At 38.6% G+C, this 17,963-nt stretch overlaps 1 protein-coding gene across 3 annotated transcripts in view; it reads left to right on the forward strand.

Annotated features, from left to right (window-relative positions):
• Positions 1-17,963, forward strand: part of FAF1 (Fas associated factor 1) — a 494,313-nt gene that overhangs the window by 428,255 nt on the left and 48,095 nt on the right. For 2 of the 3 annotated variants that reach the window (XM_061121934.1, XM_061121932.1), the window contains exon 18: positions 12,745-12,960. The exons of the other annotated variant lie outside the window; for it this stretch is intronic. In XM_061121934.1, the coding sequence (XP_060977917.1) occupies positions 12,745-12,960 (216 nt within the window). The remainder of the gene's footprint in view (positions 1-12,744; positions 12,961-17,963) is intronic. 3 annotated transcript variants of the gene reach the window in all.

Below are 17,963 nucleotides of genomic sequence, written 5' to 3' on the forward strand. Positions count from 1 at the left end.
CACACACACACATTTTTTTTCAAATTCTGTTCCATTATAGATAATTACAAGGTTTTGAATATAGTTCCCTATCATATACAATAAATTATTTTTGTTTATTTTTTATATTGTAGTGTGTGAATCCCATACTCCTATTTTATCCCTTTCCCCTTCTTTCCTTTTTGGTAACCATAATATTGGTCTTTCTTAGTCTGACTTACTTCACTTAGTATGATAATCTCTTGGTCCATCCATGTTGCCACATATGGCAATATTTCATTCTTTTTTATGGCTGAGTAATATTCCATTGTGTATAGGTAGCACATCTTCTTTATCCATTGATCTGTTGATGGACACTTAGATTGCTTCCATGTCTTGGCTGTTGTAAACAGTGCTGCTGTGTACACCTCAGTGGGTTTACACTGAGGTGTATGTATCTTTTCAAACTAGAGTTTTTAATCTTTTTTGAATATATGCCCAGGGGTAGGATTGCTGGATGATATGGTAGCTCTACTTTTAGTTTTTAAAGAAACCTCCATACTGTTCTCCATAGTGAATACACCAATTTACGTTCCCACCAAAAGTGTAGGAGGGTTCCCTTTTCTCTACACCCTCTCCAGCATCAACAGATGATTTTTGAATAAGAATTATGCTTAGCACTGAAAGAGAAACAAAGGCCAGAAAGACATTTTCTGCCTGCAAGAAGAGATTACACGTTGTAAGGAAGATGCAACATGTCTACAATTAACAGCAGATCAAGGAAAAGGGTGCTAAATAACATAAGAGAAATAAAAGCAAAATACTTACGAGTTTAGGGGCAAAGTAAAAATCTTTCACAGCTTTTGAAATCAGACAACACTGTAGAAGAGGTGATATTTGAGGTAGGTCTTGAGAAATGTGTAAGATTTCACTGTTTGGAAATCAGAGTTTATTCATTTTCACACACTTATTGAGTGCCTATCACATATGTGCAAGATACTATACCTGAAAAACTCTAGTCTTTGTACATGCTGAAGACTCTGAATAATGGAAGGTAGAAATAATTGTTGAACATCTTCTGTGTGTCAAGTACTCTGCCAGCTACTTTACCTGTGTTTACTTATTGACCATTAAAACAAGCTACAAGGTTAGCGATTTCTCTTCACGTGTGAGAAAACTGAAGCTCATTGAGAAGTCACACATAGAAATGGGAACAACTGAGATTCTCACTTAGGTCTTTATGACTATGTACCAAGCTCATGCTCTTTTGCTTGCTCCATTCCAGTACAAGGTCATTTTTCATTGTGTATGATCATAGGACTCATGTGTGTAGAGTTTCATAAAAGTTTGGATAAAATATTTGTCACTATACTTTTAGGCTATTTCAAGAAATACAGTGTTTTTAAGAAGTATTTATTTATTTGACTGCAAAGGGTCTTAATTCCAGCATCTTTAGTTGTGGCATGCAGGATCTAGTTTCCTTACCAGGGATTGAACCCAAGCCCCCTGCATTGAGGGCTTCACAGGTAGCACACTGGTAAAGAATCTGCCTGCCAAGCGGGAGACCTGGGTCCAAGCCCTGGGTCCAGAAAATGCCCTGGAGTAGGAAATGGCAACCCACTCCAGTATTCTTGCCTGGAAAATTCCATGGACAGAGGAGCCTGGCAGGCAACAGTCCATGGGGTCGTAAGTGTCAGACACAACTGAGTGACTAAGCATACCCCTGCATTGAAAATGTGGAGTCTTAGCCACTGGACTACGAGGGAAGTCCCAAGAAATAGAGTTTTAAAATATTAGCACTTTCACTTTCATGCTCTTTCATAAATGTGCTCGCTCTAATAGTATATTTTCAACACATATTTGCTAGATGCCAGGTGTACACAATTAACTGCCTGTTTTAGACCTAGAAAATGAGAGTCGCTCAGTCACATCCAACTCTTTGCGACCCCATGGACTATATAGTCCATGGAATTCTCTAGGCCAGAATGCTAGAGTGGGTAGCTTTTCCCATCTCCAGAGGATCTTGAGCTTGGTAGCATATACATATACTTTCTTCTGATGATTTACCATATTTACCCTTGGCTAAAATTTTCTCTTTCCAAATGTTGGTAAAGCTTGTCCTCGCATAGAAAACCCCATAAATATCCTTTAGCATACTTCAGTGCAAGTGTGTTTCAGCTGTAAACATGTGTGAGGACAGGACGCAGGGGGAGAAAGGATAAGTCATACTTTGCAGCTAGTCACTACTTGAATTTGTCATTTGGTGTACTCCCAAAAACAACTTCAGGTAATGCTAAACTATCCTCTCCCTCAGAGAGTTGCATTAATGGCTTTTATAAATCCCACCACTGAGAAACTGTTAATCTTCTGCTTATCTTAGTTTGGGCTTCCCTGGTGGCTCAGGGATAAAGAATCTGTCTCCAGTGCAGGAGACTCAGGAAACACGGATTCGATCCCTGGATCGGGAAGATAACCCCAGGAGGAGGAAATAGCAACCCACTCCAGTATTCTTGCTAGGAAAATCCTGTGGACAGAGAAGCCTGGTGGGCTACAGTCCATGGAGTCGCAAAGAGTCAGACACAACTGAGCATGAGCACCTATCTCAATTTAATTCAGTGCTATCCAGACTCAGTTGTTCCTATTTTTTTGTGGAGCACCAGTTAACATATTTTAGCACACTGCTAAGTCACATCAGTCGTGTCCGACTCTATGTGACCCCACAGACGGCAGCCCACCAGGCTCCCATCCCTGGGATTCTCCAGGCAAGAATACTGGAGTGGGTTGCCATTTCCTTCTCCAGTGCATGAAAGTGAAAAGTGAAAGTGAAGTTGCTCAGTCGAGTCCGACTCTTCACGACCCCATGGACTCTAACCTACCAGGCTCCTCCCTCCATGGGATTTTCCAGGCAAGAGTACTGGAGTGGGGTGCCATTGCCTTCTCCTTTCAGCACACTAGTGTATAACAAATATCTCTGCATAACAAATATCTCTGTATAACAAATATCTCTGCCCATTCTCTGCAACAAGAGAAGCCACTGCAATAAGAAGCCTGTGCACTGCAACTAGAGACTAGCCCCCGCATGCCACAGCTAGAGAAAGCCTGTATAGTAACAAAGGCCTAGCTCAGCCAAAAAATTTAAAAAAAAATTTTTTAAAGAAATGTATGAACTACATATCCTTTAAGAAATCTTTCCTGAATATTGTTTTTTGCCATTGAGTTTGGAGTAAGTAGAGAAGGTTTCAACTACTATTGTTGACTTCCAAGTCTTTTAGTCAGTCAGTATTCAGCAAATATTTGTTAAGGTTTTTGTGTGTACAGATCAATGAATCTGGTATTGTGGGTGCTTTATAGCAAGTGTGAGACAGCCTGTACCCTCAAGGAACTCACTGTTTAGTACAGGGGGGTAGATGAATACCAAATAACTATAGAAAACATAATATACATAGTAAAAACCGTTAGAATAGCAGGTTTGGAGGAAGATGACCTCTGACTAGGAAGGCAGCGAGGAAGACTTAACAGAGGAAGAAAGCTTTGGAGGACTGATAATACATTGGTGGTTAAAGATGAAGTAGAAAAGTATTTTGGGTGGATTGAATAGGTAGGTGGTTGGAGGAATGGCAAAAGGTAAGGGCTGGATAATCATGAAAAAAGGGAGAAAGGCATAGGACTTCCTCAGAACTGTAAATGGGCAAATTTGGAACACAGTCTTAATCATTAGAGCTAAGTGCTAGAAGGCCAAGTTTGGTAGGAAAGAATGGACACAAAGCTGTTCCCTTTTGCTGCTGGTTTCCTTAAACAAAAAATTTTAACGTTGTGTTTTTGCCTATCTACCCAGAGTTGGTTCCTTTCAATCTTTATGCCTCTTCAAGTAGAAAATCCTAAGCAGTATTAAAGACCACTAGATGAGAGAACAGAAGAACATGGAATTAGAAACATTGGCACTTCTCTTCAATTCTCTGATTTAATCTTCTCAACCATCCTACAAAATGGATTATGGGCAATACAACCATTACCATCTTACAGATGAAGAAAATAAGATTGTAGCAGGATTAAAAAGCCTATTTTAAAATTCTTACCTAGCATTTGTCTAGCAAAAGCAGAACCAGAACTCCAATCCAGTATTCTTTTTACCTATTACTTTACACAGGAAGAATGAAGGTGGTACCATGAATAGGTTATTAAACTAAAACTGTTTTTTATAGTTTGTGTTTTCGTCTTAGGTAAGTTGCTTCTTTTCACATAGATAATACCATTACACTGGGCCATAATGATAATCAACTTTGCCATCAGCATGTCACTATCTGTTGAGCAGTTAATGTTTCCTAAACTCTGTGCTGAACACTTTACAGATATTAACTTATTGAATCTCTGCAACAACTAAATAAGGAAGGTGCCAATATATAAATACACCTTACTATAATTATAGAGACTTATTGCTTAGGTAGTTCCAATTAAAGTATTCTGCTGCTAGCCTTGTGAACCATTAAACTAGAAATTTCATATTCATGGTACCCAAACTACTACCTGCAGCCTGTTCTTCATATCCAGAAGCAGCCCCAAAATCATATATCTGAATATTAGTTTATGAAATATGATCATTTGCCTTGATTTACTTTATCCAGCAGTGAGGCTGTATTTTTAGTTTGCTTTTAATACCCTCTAGATGGATGATTGGTTGCCAGGGGCAGAGAATGGCTACAGGATTGGGTCAGATCAGCAGTACCTTTATAAGATCCATTACCCTTGTTTGATGATCCCATTTATTATCATGATTTTAAGTACTGTCTATACATTTGGCCCCCAAATTTATATCTCCATCTCCTCCCATTCCTCGAACTCCAGACATGAATGTATAATTGCCAGCCCATCATCTCCATTTAGATGTCTAATAGGCATCACAAACTTAACATGTCTTAAACTGAACAACTGATCTTACTCTCCCCACCCAATCTTACCTTCCACAGTCTTCCCTATCATAATAAGTGGAAAATGTTTCCAGTTGTTTGAGCCAAAAACCTTGGAACTACTCTTGACTTCTCTCTTTCATGTCCATATTTAATGAGCAAATCCTGTTGACTCTACCTTCAAAATATACGTGGAACTCAGATGCTTCTCACTAACCTCACTACCCTCACCTCAGCAACCATTTTCTGTTACCTGGATTACTTTAGTATCCTCACAACTTGACTCCATGCTTTCATTTTGCCTTTCCTGTATGTCTTTTGATACATTCTTCTTAAAACAATTGGCCTATCATGTCATTTCACATCACCTGTCTTCATATCTCAAAATAAAAGCTAAAGTATTTACAGTGATTTCAATAAAAATCTTTGCAGGATTTTTTTTCTTTTTCTAGACATTGACAAATGGATTCTAAAATTTTTATGAAAAGCCAGTAGAACTAGAATAGCCAAAAATCATTTTTGAAAGAAAAAGATCAGTGGATATACACCACTAGAGTTCAAGACAGTATAATCAAGACAGTGTGGGGATTGCCAAAATGATTGTCCCATATATCCATTATACAGAACAAAGAATCTGGAAATAGATCCACATGTGTGGATCATCAGTTGATTTTTGACAAAAGTGCCAAAACAATTCAATGGAGAAAGGATGACCTTTTCAACAAATGATGCTGCAAACTAGTGGATATCCATATGCAAAACAAAATTGAGGACAAAACAGTAAAAACACTTCCAATCCATATCTTGCATCATGTTCAATAATTAACTCAAAATGGGTCATAAACCTAAATGTATATTTTCTAATATGCAGAATATATAATGAACTCTCAAAACTCAATAATTTTTTTAAAAAACCCTTAGTTTAAAAATGGGCCAAATATTTGAACAGACACTTCACCAAAGAAGATATACATCAGGGCAAATAAGGATGTGAAAAGATGCTCAACATTATTAGTCATTAGGGAAATGCAAATTAATACCACAATAGATACACACCAATTATTAATAGAATAGCATTTAGAAAAAAAAAAAAAGGACAATACCAAGTAGTAGCAAAGATAAAGAGCAACTGGAATGCTCATATATAAATGATGGGAATCATTAATGATAGCACATCCACTTTGGAAAATAATTTGGCACTTTCTTATAAAGTTAAAATATACATACCGTATAACCCAGCAGTCACACCTAGGTATTTATATCAGTGAAATAAAAGTAACAGAAAAATGTGTTTTTATGCAGAAGTCTGTACTCAGATGTTTATAGTGGCTTTGTTTGTAATCACCCCAAACTGACAAGTGTCCCTCAACTGGAGAAAGAGTAATCAAACTAATATATCTACATAATGGAATACCAATCAGCAATAGGTAGGAGTGAACTACTGATATATTCAACAACATGGATGAATCTCAAATGCATTGCATTAAATGAAGGAAGCCATTTGTATGACATTTATAACCAAATTTATATAACATTCTGGAAAAGGCAAAACCAGGGATAGAAAACAGGTTGCCTAGAGATTGGGGGATTTGGGAAGTAGATGATAGAATTGTTCTTTATCTTGATGGGCGATGATGGTTAGACAAATGTATGCATTTATCAAAACTCATCGAATTATGCATTTAAAAGGATGAGTTTTACTATATATGTGTGTGTGTGAAAGTGGTTTGACTGGTTTGATCTCCTTGCAGTCCAAGGGACTCTCAAGAGTCTTCTCCAATACCACAGTTCAAAAGCATCAGTTCTTTGCCACTCAGCGTTCTTTATGGTCCAACTCTCCTGTCATTGCATGACTCCTGGAAAAACCATAGCTTTGACTAGATGGATTGTTGTCAGCAAAGTAATGTCTCTGCTTTTTAATATGCTGTCTAGGTTTGTCATAGCTTTTCTTCAAGGAAAAGGAAAATGAAAGTCACTCAGTCGTGTCTGCCTCTTTGTGACCGCATGGCCTATACAGTCCATGAAATTCTCCAGGCTAGAATACTGGAGTGAGTAGCCTTTCCCTTCTCCAGGGGATCTTGCCAACCCAGGAATTGAACCTGGGTTTCCCGCATTGCAGGTGAAGGGAAGCCCAAGAATACTGGAGTGGGTAGCCTATCCCTTCTCCAGTGGATCTTCCTGACCCAGAAATCAAACCAAGGTCTCCTGCATTGCAGGCGGATTCTTTACCAACTGAGCTACTATATATAAATTATACCTAATTTTTTAAATGGGAAAAAAATCATTTAAGTGGGCTACTCAAGACATAGGATCTAATCACTCCTCTGCTTTACTTCCTCTCTGACTCCAGCTCCTACCCCTCTTCACCTGATCATTCTGGCTTCGAATTTACTGTGACTTCTGCCTATAATACTTCTCTCAGATCTAAATATGACTCCTTCTCTCCTTTAGGCCTCCACTTACTGAGGCCTATGTATTTATATTTGTACCGAGGTTTACGGTGTTTAATGTTCCCCTTCCTCCCTTTACCAATACTTCCTGCTCTTTTCTCCATAGTACTCATCATTATGTGACAAACTGTATTTTCCTATGTGTATATTTGTTGTTTTTCTCCACCCTATTAAAATGTCAGCCTCATGGAAGCAGAATATTTTATCTGTTTTGTTCCTTCTTATTTTCCCATCATCTAGATGGGAGGTGACACATAGGAGGTGCTCATTTTAAGAGTTCATGGGATTAATGAATGTTAGCTTTAGCCTATTTCACACACTGCTTCAGCCAGCTATAGATTGTTATTTGATGTGTACTCATAACTGACTAGAAGAGAGTATGCATGTGCACATATTTATGTATGCATGTGTGGGTGTAAGTTAGGCCAGTCTTGAATTATTCTTATAAAAGTTTGGTGTAGGTGTATCCTCCGCTTTCTGTTTAAAAAACATAATTGTATAGAAACAATCTTTTTTTGATATCTATCTTCACTGCTTAATTTCACTTCAAAAAGTCATCATTTCTTATCCCTCAGATGTGAATGCTTTGAATATTCATTTGACTTTAGTGAAACAAAAAGCCCAAGATCAGTTCATATTTCCAACTTACACTAGGTTTCCTTGTTTTGTTACAAACCTAAAATAATGCAAATAAAAAACTGTATTTGTTGAGCAAACCAAAGTTTAACAATAGTGTTTACTATGACTGCTATTCAAGTGTAGCTGTCCTTTATGTCATTTGTTTTACCACAGTATTTACTTTCACAAGGCCTTTGCTTTTAGCCAGTTTGAAACTGAGATACTGATGTATTTTTGTTCTTTTTTTGCCAGTAAAACTTGGGTATTCAGATCCCAAGGTTGCTGACTTACCTAGTATCTCTCCATTGTTTTCCACATTGGATCACTGGTGAGGGATATCTGAGGTCTGTTTTCATTCTGGGGAAAAGCCCTGGAGACTGGGTGCATTGAGGAGCAGACATTGTCTGCACAGTGAATGGGGTAATGAGCTACTGTTGTTTATTTGTCTATAGTATAATTGGTTGAGTTCAGATAATAATGTAGCATCTGTTGTTATACTGTGCAGGGAAATGTCAAAATAGAAAGCAGGCAGACAGGTGGATTAAAGCAGAAACAGGAGGAAAAACGAGGAAATATCACATTAAGTTCTGATTTAAAGTAGATGCAAAGGGATAATGACAACAGCAACAGTGACTGTCATCTGTTGTGCACAGTGTGATGGCACGAGCTTCACTGCTGGGCACGTGTCAGCACTTGCTAAGTGTTTTATAAGTGTGACTGCATTTTATACAAGAACCCTCATGTGGAAGATATTATTGGCCCTGTTAAACAGGGTAACTGAAGTTCATAAAGCCTGTCATATGCCTCTTGGCCAGGATTTGAACCTCTGGTTGTCATACCAAAAGCCTGTTTTCTAACCATATATTACATTGAATAGATTAAAGTTTTTTTAAACTGCAGTGTTAAAAGTCAGGATAGTGATTAACTTTAAGGAAGGTAATTCTCAGGAAGGAAACAAAAGGATTCTGAGAACTTTGATCAGGGTGCTAGTTATAGAGAAATGTTCACTTACTGAAAATTTATCAAGTTGTACACTTAACAAAAGATACTGTGTATCAGCTGTGTATAACACTGATTCAAATTTTGTTTTTAAAACTTTAAAATGTGTATTTAAATGGAAATTAATGAAGAGATTCTGAGGTGATGAGAAGTTTTAGAAACAGATAGTGGTGATGGCAACACAACACTATGAATATACTTAATGCCACTGGTGGCTATCTTTTGGTGGTGAATCTAGATTTTAATTAGTAATGTTTCCTTATCACTTACTCTAGTTTTTACAGTAAATGTATATTATATTTATAATCAAGAAAAATAGTTTAGAAAATGTATATAACTAATCCATAGGGTAGTTTACCCTTTAAATAACTCTTGCTTAGCTGGCCCTTGTAGGACACATGTAGAAACTTAATCTGAACAGTTGATGCTGGAGGAAGTCAACCTCAAAGAAAGGAAACTCAGGGTGTTCAGTTCTTGGTTCCTAGAAATAGAAACCATGATATTCAGATTCTTTTAGCATTTGCTGAGCACCTACTATGTGCTTATCTCCATACTAAACACTTTTACATGCAGTATTTCAGTTAACATGTTAGTTTATTGCTTCTGTTATCAAATATATATAGTGAGCATCTATTTTGTACTATGCCCTATAGTTATAATAAAAAGTAAGATATATTCTCACATCCTTACAGAGCCTGAAGGCTAGTGGGAAAGCCAGACATTAAACAAACAAGTATCAATAACACAGTATACTGAAAGCTGTAATAGACATAATTGAAACTTAATTTTGATGTACATAGGTTCATCTTTTCATTGGGTTTTTAACATATGACAGTGTTACTAAAATAGTTTAATATTTGAAAATATTTTGCTGAAACTCATTGCTGACTCAGAACACTAGTATTAGATAAACTTCTACTTACGGTATCCAAAAAAAAAAAAAGATAAAAGTAACTGAGTTAACTTTCTATTCTTCTTGTTTTTAAACAATATTTTTGGCTCCATTTCTGAATATCAATTTCACCATATAAAAAATGAGAGTGTAGGACTATTTAGCCAGTGTAACCCTGCTGCTGCTAAGTCACTTCAGTCGTGTCCGACTCTGTGCAACCCCATGGACGGCAGCCCACCAGGCTCCCCCATCCCTGAGATTCTCCAGGCAAGAATACTGGAGTAGGTTGCTATTTCCTTCCCCAATGCGTGAAAGTGAAGTTGCTCAGTCGTGTCTGACTCTTAGCGACCCCATGGACTGCAGCCCACCAGACTCCTCCGTCCATGGGATTTTCCAGGCAAGAGTACCGGAGTGGGTTGCCATTGCCTTCTCCATGTAACCCTGGTGGTGGTGGAGTTGCTCAGTCATGTCCAACTCTTTGCTACCCCATGGACTGTAGCCTACCAGGTTCCTCCGTCCGTGGGATTTTCCAGGCAAGAGTATTGGAGTGGGCTGCCATTTCCTTCTCCAGGGGATCTTCCCGACCCAGGGATCGAACCTAGGTCTCCCTCATTGTAGACAGACGCTTTACTGTCTGACCACCAGGGAAGTCCCCCCCGTGTAACCGTAAGCAACCATTAACCAAAGCCTGTTATGTCTCAGACACAACACTGGAAACTTTGCATGTGTTGTGTATACAATCCCATGTTTATAATCCCCTTTGAAGGAAATGGCAACCCACTGCAGTATTCTTGCCTGGAAAATTCCATGGACAGAGGAGCCTGGCAGGCTACAGTCCATGGGATTGCAAAGAGTCGGACATGACTGAGCACACAGGATGAAGTAGGTGATATTAATTCAGTGCCTCCAGGAGGAAAATGACCTCAGTATCATAGAAAAGACTGGATTTTCTGTACAGTACAGAAAATTTTAATGCTTTTTTTGAAACTGCTTCAATGTAAGACCCAACCAGATTGTCTAAATAACACAGAAAGTAATTTCTTATTCATACTAGAGTCTGAGCAGATTTTGTTCTGCTATTAGTTGTTTTATATATATTTTATGTCAATGTATGACAAAACCCACTACAATATTGTAAAGTAATTAGCCTCCAACTAATAAAAATAAATGAAAAAATAAATAAATAAATATATTTTAACAGGTAATACATTTATATAAGTCAGAAGTAAAAAATATTAAACAGCGTATTCAGTAAATGCTGTCTCTTCTTCCACCCTGTTTATCCCACCTCTGTAGGTTACCATTTTTGTGTTTCTTTTTATTACTTTGTAAGTTTATTGATTTTTCTCCAAAGTAGCAGCCTATTTATTGGTTACTAGTTACGTTTTTCTTCTTTTTTTCTAATGCAATTACTTTATGCTTTTAGTTTTATTTTCTTCTCCGCTTACTTTCCATTTGTTTTACTGGAGTTTTTTTTTTTTTCTCCTAGTTTTTTAAGCCTCATTCTTATTATTTTTATTCTTTCCTTTTGAATTATATAAGAATTTTAGGGTTACAAATTTCCTCTGAGCACTAATTTAACTGAATCCCATACACTCTAATATGAATATGAAATTTCAATAGTCATTGTTTTCTAAGTAGTCTGTAGTTTTCACTTACATTTCCCCTTTTACCTGAGAGTTGTTTAATAGAGTCTTTTTTTGTGATTGTTCTTTCTCCAAAGGGAAGAGTGACACCAACTTGGAAAATTGTGTTGAGATTTTAGAAAATGTATATCCCAATTTCTCTCTCTCACATTACTTGATTATAATAGTTGTAAATTAATTGGGGGAAATTTTTATTTTTCCTGTTGGTGAAAATTGGGAACATGAAAAAGTGAGAGTAACCTGGAACACAACTGGTTACTTTCTGTGAAGCTAAGCATGCCAATTCCAGGCTTATTTGTCTAAGGAACCTCCCCCAGTGCTAGGAACAAAATGGTTTTAGTGGGTTTCTGCCATAGGCAGGGACATCAGAGACCTTTAACTTCCTTCTGCTGGAGTATCTTGAATGTGGAACAACGTAACACTAGGTTAGGAACTAGAGCCCAACCCTAGCCATGAGATCTCCCAACAGTTTACCCTCAGGTGTTTGAATCTGCCATCTCTAGATCCAGAGATCTGGACTATCTGACAGCAATTTACTGGCAAGGCTAGAACTAGGACCATAGTCTGCTCCAATAAACTTGATATTTTAATTTCTTTTCTTTCCATTCCATTTTCTTGTATTGAAACAAAATATATATAACAGAAATCTGCCTTTGTAACCATTTTCAAATGGTTACAATTAAATGGCATGAATTACATTCACAATTTTGCAACCACCACCACTATTTCCAAAAATTTTCATCACCCCAAGCAGAATCATTCCTCCATTTCATTGTTAATATCTTATCCAGAATTCTACAAAGTCTTCAGCCATTTCTACTTGGGAAATGTATGTTTTCTCTCTCGTTCTCTCTCTCCCCGCACCTCCACATCCCCATCTGTGTGTGTGTGTGTGCGCGCGCGTGCACACGCACACGCGTGCTTTTGCAAATGCTTCTAATAGCCTAATTCATACCACAGAAAGGAAGCAATTGGGTGTTTGATACCTATTTCCTCAATCACAAATACTGAGCCTTTCAGTAAAAAATTTAATTTCTTTTCTATGTCGTTACCTATCAATTTAATGTGTTATCATGATGGGATTTATTTTAATTACTTGCATATTGGGCTAATATTTTAAAAGGTGAAAAACACATGATTCTGTTGCTCAGTTAATAAATGGGCAATGACTTTTTGATGGGTTTCTAGAAGCCAGCAGGTTTTTCTAGTGTCTCCCTCCCCTACCCCCCACAGTTCCATCTATCAACAATTTAACACCTGGTTTTTGCCCTCTTCAGGCCATCAGGCTCTCCTTAGAGCAGGCCTTGCCTCCTGAGCCAAAGGAAGAAAATGCTGAGCCTGTGAGCAAGCTCCGGATCCGGACCCCAAGCGGCGAGTTCCTCGAGCGGCGTTTCCTGGCCAGCAATAAGCTCCAGATCGTCTTTGATTTCGTAGCTTCCAAAGGATTTCCATGGGATGAATTCAAGTTACTGAGTACCTTTCCTAGGAGAGATGTAAGTTCCCACAGCAGTCTTGGGAAGTACATCCGGATGGGAGATAGCACATCATTAAGCCTGGACAAAGTAGTCCAAGCAAAGTGCCATGGCACACCTTACCACAAAACCAAGCACTCGTGAGTCCTTCTTTGTTCTGCATACCATTCTCTCCTCAGCCTTTGGAGAAGGTATGGCTTCCCAGGCCAGCAGACATGTGCCTAGTAGCCTAGGTAAGGAATTAAGTACCAGGTCTTTCTTCCTTCCTATTTCCCCCTATTCCAGCACTCATACAGGCTTTCCCAAGATCTCATCACTGTATCCCGTAGGAGATCTGAGAATTATGTGCTGAACACCTTAACACTCAGATCAGGGTCAATTCGTATAGGTTCACCATGAAAGAGTCATGCTAAACCAAGACTGTTTTGTAATTTGATAGTTCTTATTAGCCTGGGAAGTCAGGGAGGGTGACCTGAATTCACTGTGTATCTGTATTTCAGTAAGGCTTTTGATAGTCTCTCACAATATTCTGGAGAAAAGTAGAGAGATATAAACCGACAGTTAGGTAGATTCTTTACTGATTAAAATAGATGTGTCCAGAAACTGCTGGCTAAGAGACTGTCCTCTCCCTGGAGGGAACCAAAAGACTCTATATTTAATCTGATTATTCACCATACTTATCGGCAGCTTAAACAAAGACATTATCATATTTATGGATTATGAAAAACAAGATTCAGGAAACCCTTAAAATAGTAAAACCTAGAAAAATTTTACAGAAATATATACATATGGAAAGAGATGCCTGCATAGATTTAGAAAACAATTTGCTGAAGTTTGAGATGGAAAAATCATCTTGAATAGAGGTTATTAGGGTTAAATTAAGGTGGATATATGTTAATAATGTGTTATGACCGCCGTCAAAAAGCCAGCTGCATTTTTAGAGGTATAATCCCATCAAGAGAATAACTTAAGTCCTAGTCAACTCTGCACAAAAATAAACTACCTTTGAGTAGTCCTTAGACTCCATGCTGAAACTCCTTGTTGTCACTTGAAGAAATAGGAGCTTATGTAGAGCAGGGCAGTTAGGAAGACAAGGAAACAGGAAATCATATCATTTGGGGAAATATTTTTCTCTAGAGAAGGAATGGCCATGGGAGATGTGATTGTTGTCTTCAGTTGTTTGAAAGAATGCCAATAAAAACTGGAATCTGATTTTGTGTGACTTCAACAATAAAGTAGGACCACTAAGTTGAAAGTTATTAGGAGGCAAATTTGGCCTTTCTAAGAAAAGAATATTTTGTGTTGTGAGGTAGTGATTTTTCTATTTTTGAAGTTAACAAAGCACTACTGAATTATCCCTCTTTGGATATATATGGAGTCATTCCTGGTGTTCCTACTTTATATGAAAAGGGGCTGAGACTAGCTTATCTCTAAGATACCTTTTAAATCTTGATATTCTGTGACATTATGATCTGCTAATGGGAGATTTAATAGCATAGACTTCAACCAAGAATTTGGTAAGGTTCATCTACATCATCATCATTCAGTCACTCAGTCATGTCTGACTCTTCACAACGCCATGGACTGCAGCACGCCAGGCTTCCCTGTCCTTCACCAACTTAGTCCCTCACATTAGCTGTTGGATTTGCAGGATAGAAACAGAAGCTAGTAGTATATGTTTAGCTCTACAACTCAGCCACAAATCTCCTAAGTGGGATGAAGATCCAACAACTATCTCTAAGCCAAGGAGACTAAAGTGGACCTCATGTGCTGGACATTGTCCCTTCTCTCACCTCCCTCACCTACTACTCCAACCTCTTCTTTTTTCTTATATAAGATGCAAAATATGCATAATGGAACACATGCATGCACATGCTCAATGGACCGCATGGCCAAGTAAGAAACTACCTTAAATTCTAGGGCTGAAGTTGAACTTTAAATGGGTGAACACTTAGAAAAGAGGCACTGTCAAGGGGTTCAAGATCAGCCTGGCTCTCATGCATCTTTCAGGCTATGCTGGACCATGAACATCTCACCTTGGAGAACTTGTATAACTTAGGAGCCAAATTAGCCCCTTCCAACACTTGGTTTTAAGTCACCCTCCTCAACCTCATCTGTAAAATGAAAGTACTGGAAGAAATGAAATCTATGGACCTTCCTAGCTTTTAAAAGTAACCTTTCTTTCAGATTAATTTTTGAACCTGATTACTGGGAGTGGGGTGAGAGGAAGAGTCTCTTAAAAGGAGCTGGGTCTTATGATCAACACTAATAACTTCTTCCCGTAGGATAAAAATGTGGACTGTGAAAAGTTTCTGTTAAAAGGAATCAGGGCAACTGAGACGTGAAATGCAGAGGGTTCTTAGGCTTGCACCCTGCCTGCATTGAGCTCTAGTCACCATGCATTCAACCTTTTCAGTGTAGACCGTATTAAGTGTCAGTATATATTTGCCCTAAATGGAGGATCAGTCACTTGGTCTTAGAAAAAATTTACTCTTAGATCGCATTTGTTTTACTCTGCTGAAGAACACTATTCAATCTGGTTAACAGTCTCTTCTCCCTGATCCCTTTCTACATCCGAAGGCCAGTTTAGACTAAATTTGGCCCAGTTGCTCAGAGAAAATGTTTAACCAAAAAAGCTTGTTCCTATTCAAGAAATCAAGGGCTTCCCAGTATCCATCAAAAGTCCATTTTATGGTACTTGGTCAACCTGAAATTATCTGCCACAGAATGATTATTCTAAAACCCTACTCTGATCATTCTTTTTCTTATTTAAAAAATCTTTGGTAGCTCGCTACTCCCTTAGGGTAAGTACAGACCCTTTAAAATGGTTCTTAAAAACTCATCACAATCTGGCCAACAATCCTACCTCTCCCACCTGCCTCACCTTACTTATTCTGTCACCAAGAGATACTGTATTGCTCATTTTTCACTAAAGACTCAAGAGACTGTCATGCCTTTGTGCTTTTGTATATACTTTGTTCTCTTTTCCTTGAATATCCACCCTTCCCACTTTTCCTGACCTACTTGAACTTGTCTTTTAATGCCTAGTTCAACTGTTACCTCCTCTGGGAAGCCTTCCCCTTCTCTTAAGCTCCTCACCTATGTATCCAATGCAGTTTAGATTATATATACCTCTCTTATAGGACTTGTCCTGTTGTTCTGTAATTATATACAGAGACTGTCCGTAACATGTTTGTATCTATCGCCCATGAAGTTACCAGCATGATGATGACTCACACATAAGCATTCAAGTTAATGTTGTCAAGTGTTAATGACCTCAAGTCTAATTTATCCTAAATCCCTATTCCAGAGTGAACTAGAGAGGCTGTTCCAAATGAGAACAGATGCCATAGGCCCACCCAGATTCCAGACACACACCTAAACCCAGAAGGCCCACCCAGGACTCATTAGACCTCCTAGAGCCAGGGGTGGGATGAGAGTTAATGGCCCTTCATCCTTCTCTGAATGCTCTTTCAAGTCGAATGACTAGTGTTTTTGCAAGGCTATTCTGTAACAGCCATCTGTGTCTGCAAGGATTAGGATCTAATTTGTAAAAGTCATCTTAAATTACAGCCAAACTAAAGACTGTTAAAAAGCACATCTTAAGACCTTGCCTTTTTAATAACAAATAACATAAGACTTAACTCTAGGAGTCTTATTGTGTCTTCAGCCTTTTCTCCACAAAGCAGGGATGGGTTTCTCACCAGAGGACCTGTTAAACATTTTTCTGCAACCCCGCTCCCCCAATCAAAACAATACTTAATGTTAAGATTTCCCAGCTGTCCCAACTATTTACTAAATGTCTGCTGGGTATACCGCTGAACCGAGTGCTGTGGGACAATCAAAACAGCAGCAGACAGAGGCCATCCTGGGAGAAGCTGATTGTCAAGATGCTGAGAACACTGAGTTGTTTGTTTGTTTAGTTGTGTTGTCTTCCATTTTGCTAATGACAGTTACTAAGAGAAGAAGTAATATTCATTTCAGAGCTGCCATCATTAGGCCCTACCTCATGGGTATGTTAGAGCCATATGAACATCATTGGCCCGTTTGCCTTACTCAGGCATATCCTGGCAGTGAGGTAATTGAGTCTAAATGCTGAAGAATGACTCTGACCCCCACTCTTCCTCGCCCTGCCTTGGAATCGAAGTAAGGGATCCCTGCCAGCTCCCCGTTGCCCTCTGCAGTTGTCTGGCGCCACTCCGGGTAAAGTTGTCAGTATCCCCCAGCCTTCCTCTTCCTTTTTCTGGCCTCCCTTCTTTCCCACCCCTCCATCTTCTTTCCTATCCCATTTTACCCTTGTTACCCTCTCCTCCTCGTTTTCACTCTTCCCTTTCTTCTTCTTTGTTTTCTTAATCCCACAGCTCTTCTCCTTCCTGCCTCCTGTCTTTTCCTTCTTTTCCCTGCTCATATCCACCTGCAACTGGAATGTGAGGTCTTGCTGTTTATCAGATGAGTGCAGACTACTGCAAAATGAGGATGGGGATGCCAGGGGCGCTTCAGGACCAGTGTCCTGTGTGCCTTGCCACTTACATAATCACACAGCCCCCATTTTTGCCCCAAGAACATCTCTTCCGCTAGATCTGTAGCTATGAATCCCCCAGTGAAGGTTTGTTTAAATGAGCTGGGAGGACAGCCTTACAAATTTAGGGTATACAGATTGCTTCCTCCGTCACCCATCCCCCTTTACTACACTAAGCACCAAGCACTAAGCTCAGTACTGAGAACACAGTATTAAAAAACAATGACATAATTCTTACCCTTGTCAAACTTAACAGTCTGTATCCACAAGCTACTGCTGGATGGCTTTAGACCTTATTGATAATACAAGGATATCCTATTTACCACCATAAGGAAATAAAAACAGGTTAATTGGCATTTCATTCTTCTATTCATTCTTTCATAGAGTAAAACATTTGCTGAGCAACCACTCAGCCAGCCTCCATACCAGACACAAATGACATAGAAATAAAGGAATTGTTACTGACCTTGAAGAGTTCACATTCTAGTAAAAACAAACACATGTA

This window comes from Dama dama, chromosome 20 (genome assembly GCF_033118175.1).
Source record: "Dama dama isolate Ldn47 chromosome 20, ASM3311817v1, whole genome shotgun sequence".
NCBI lineage: Eukaryota > Metazoa > Chordata > Mammalia > Artiodactyla > Cervidae > Dama > Dama dama.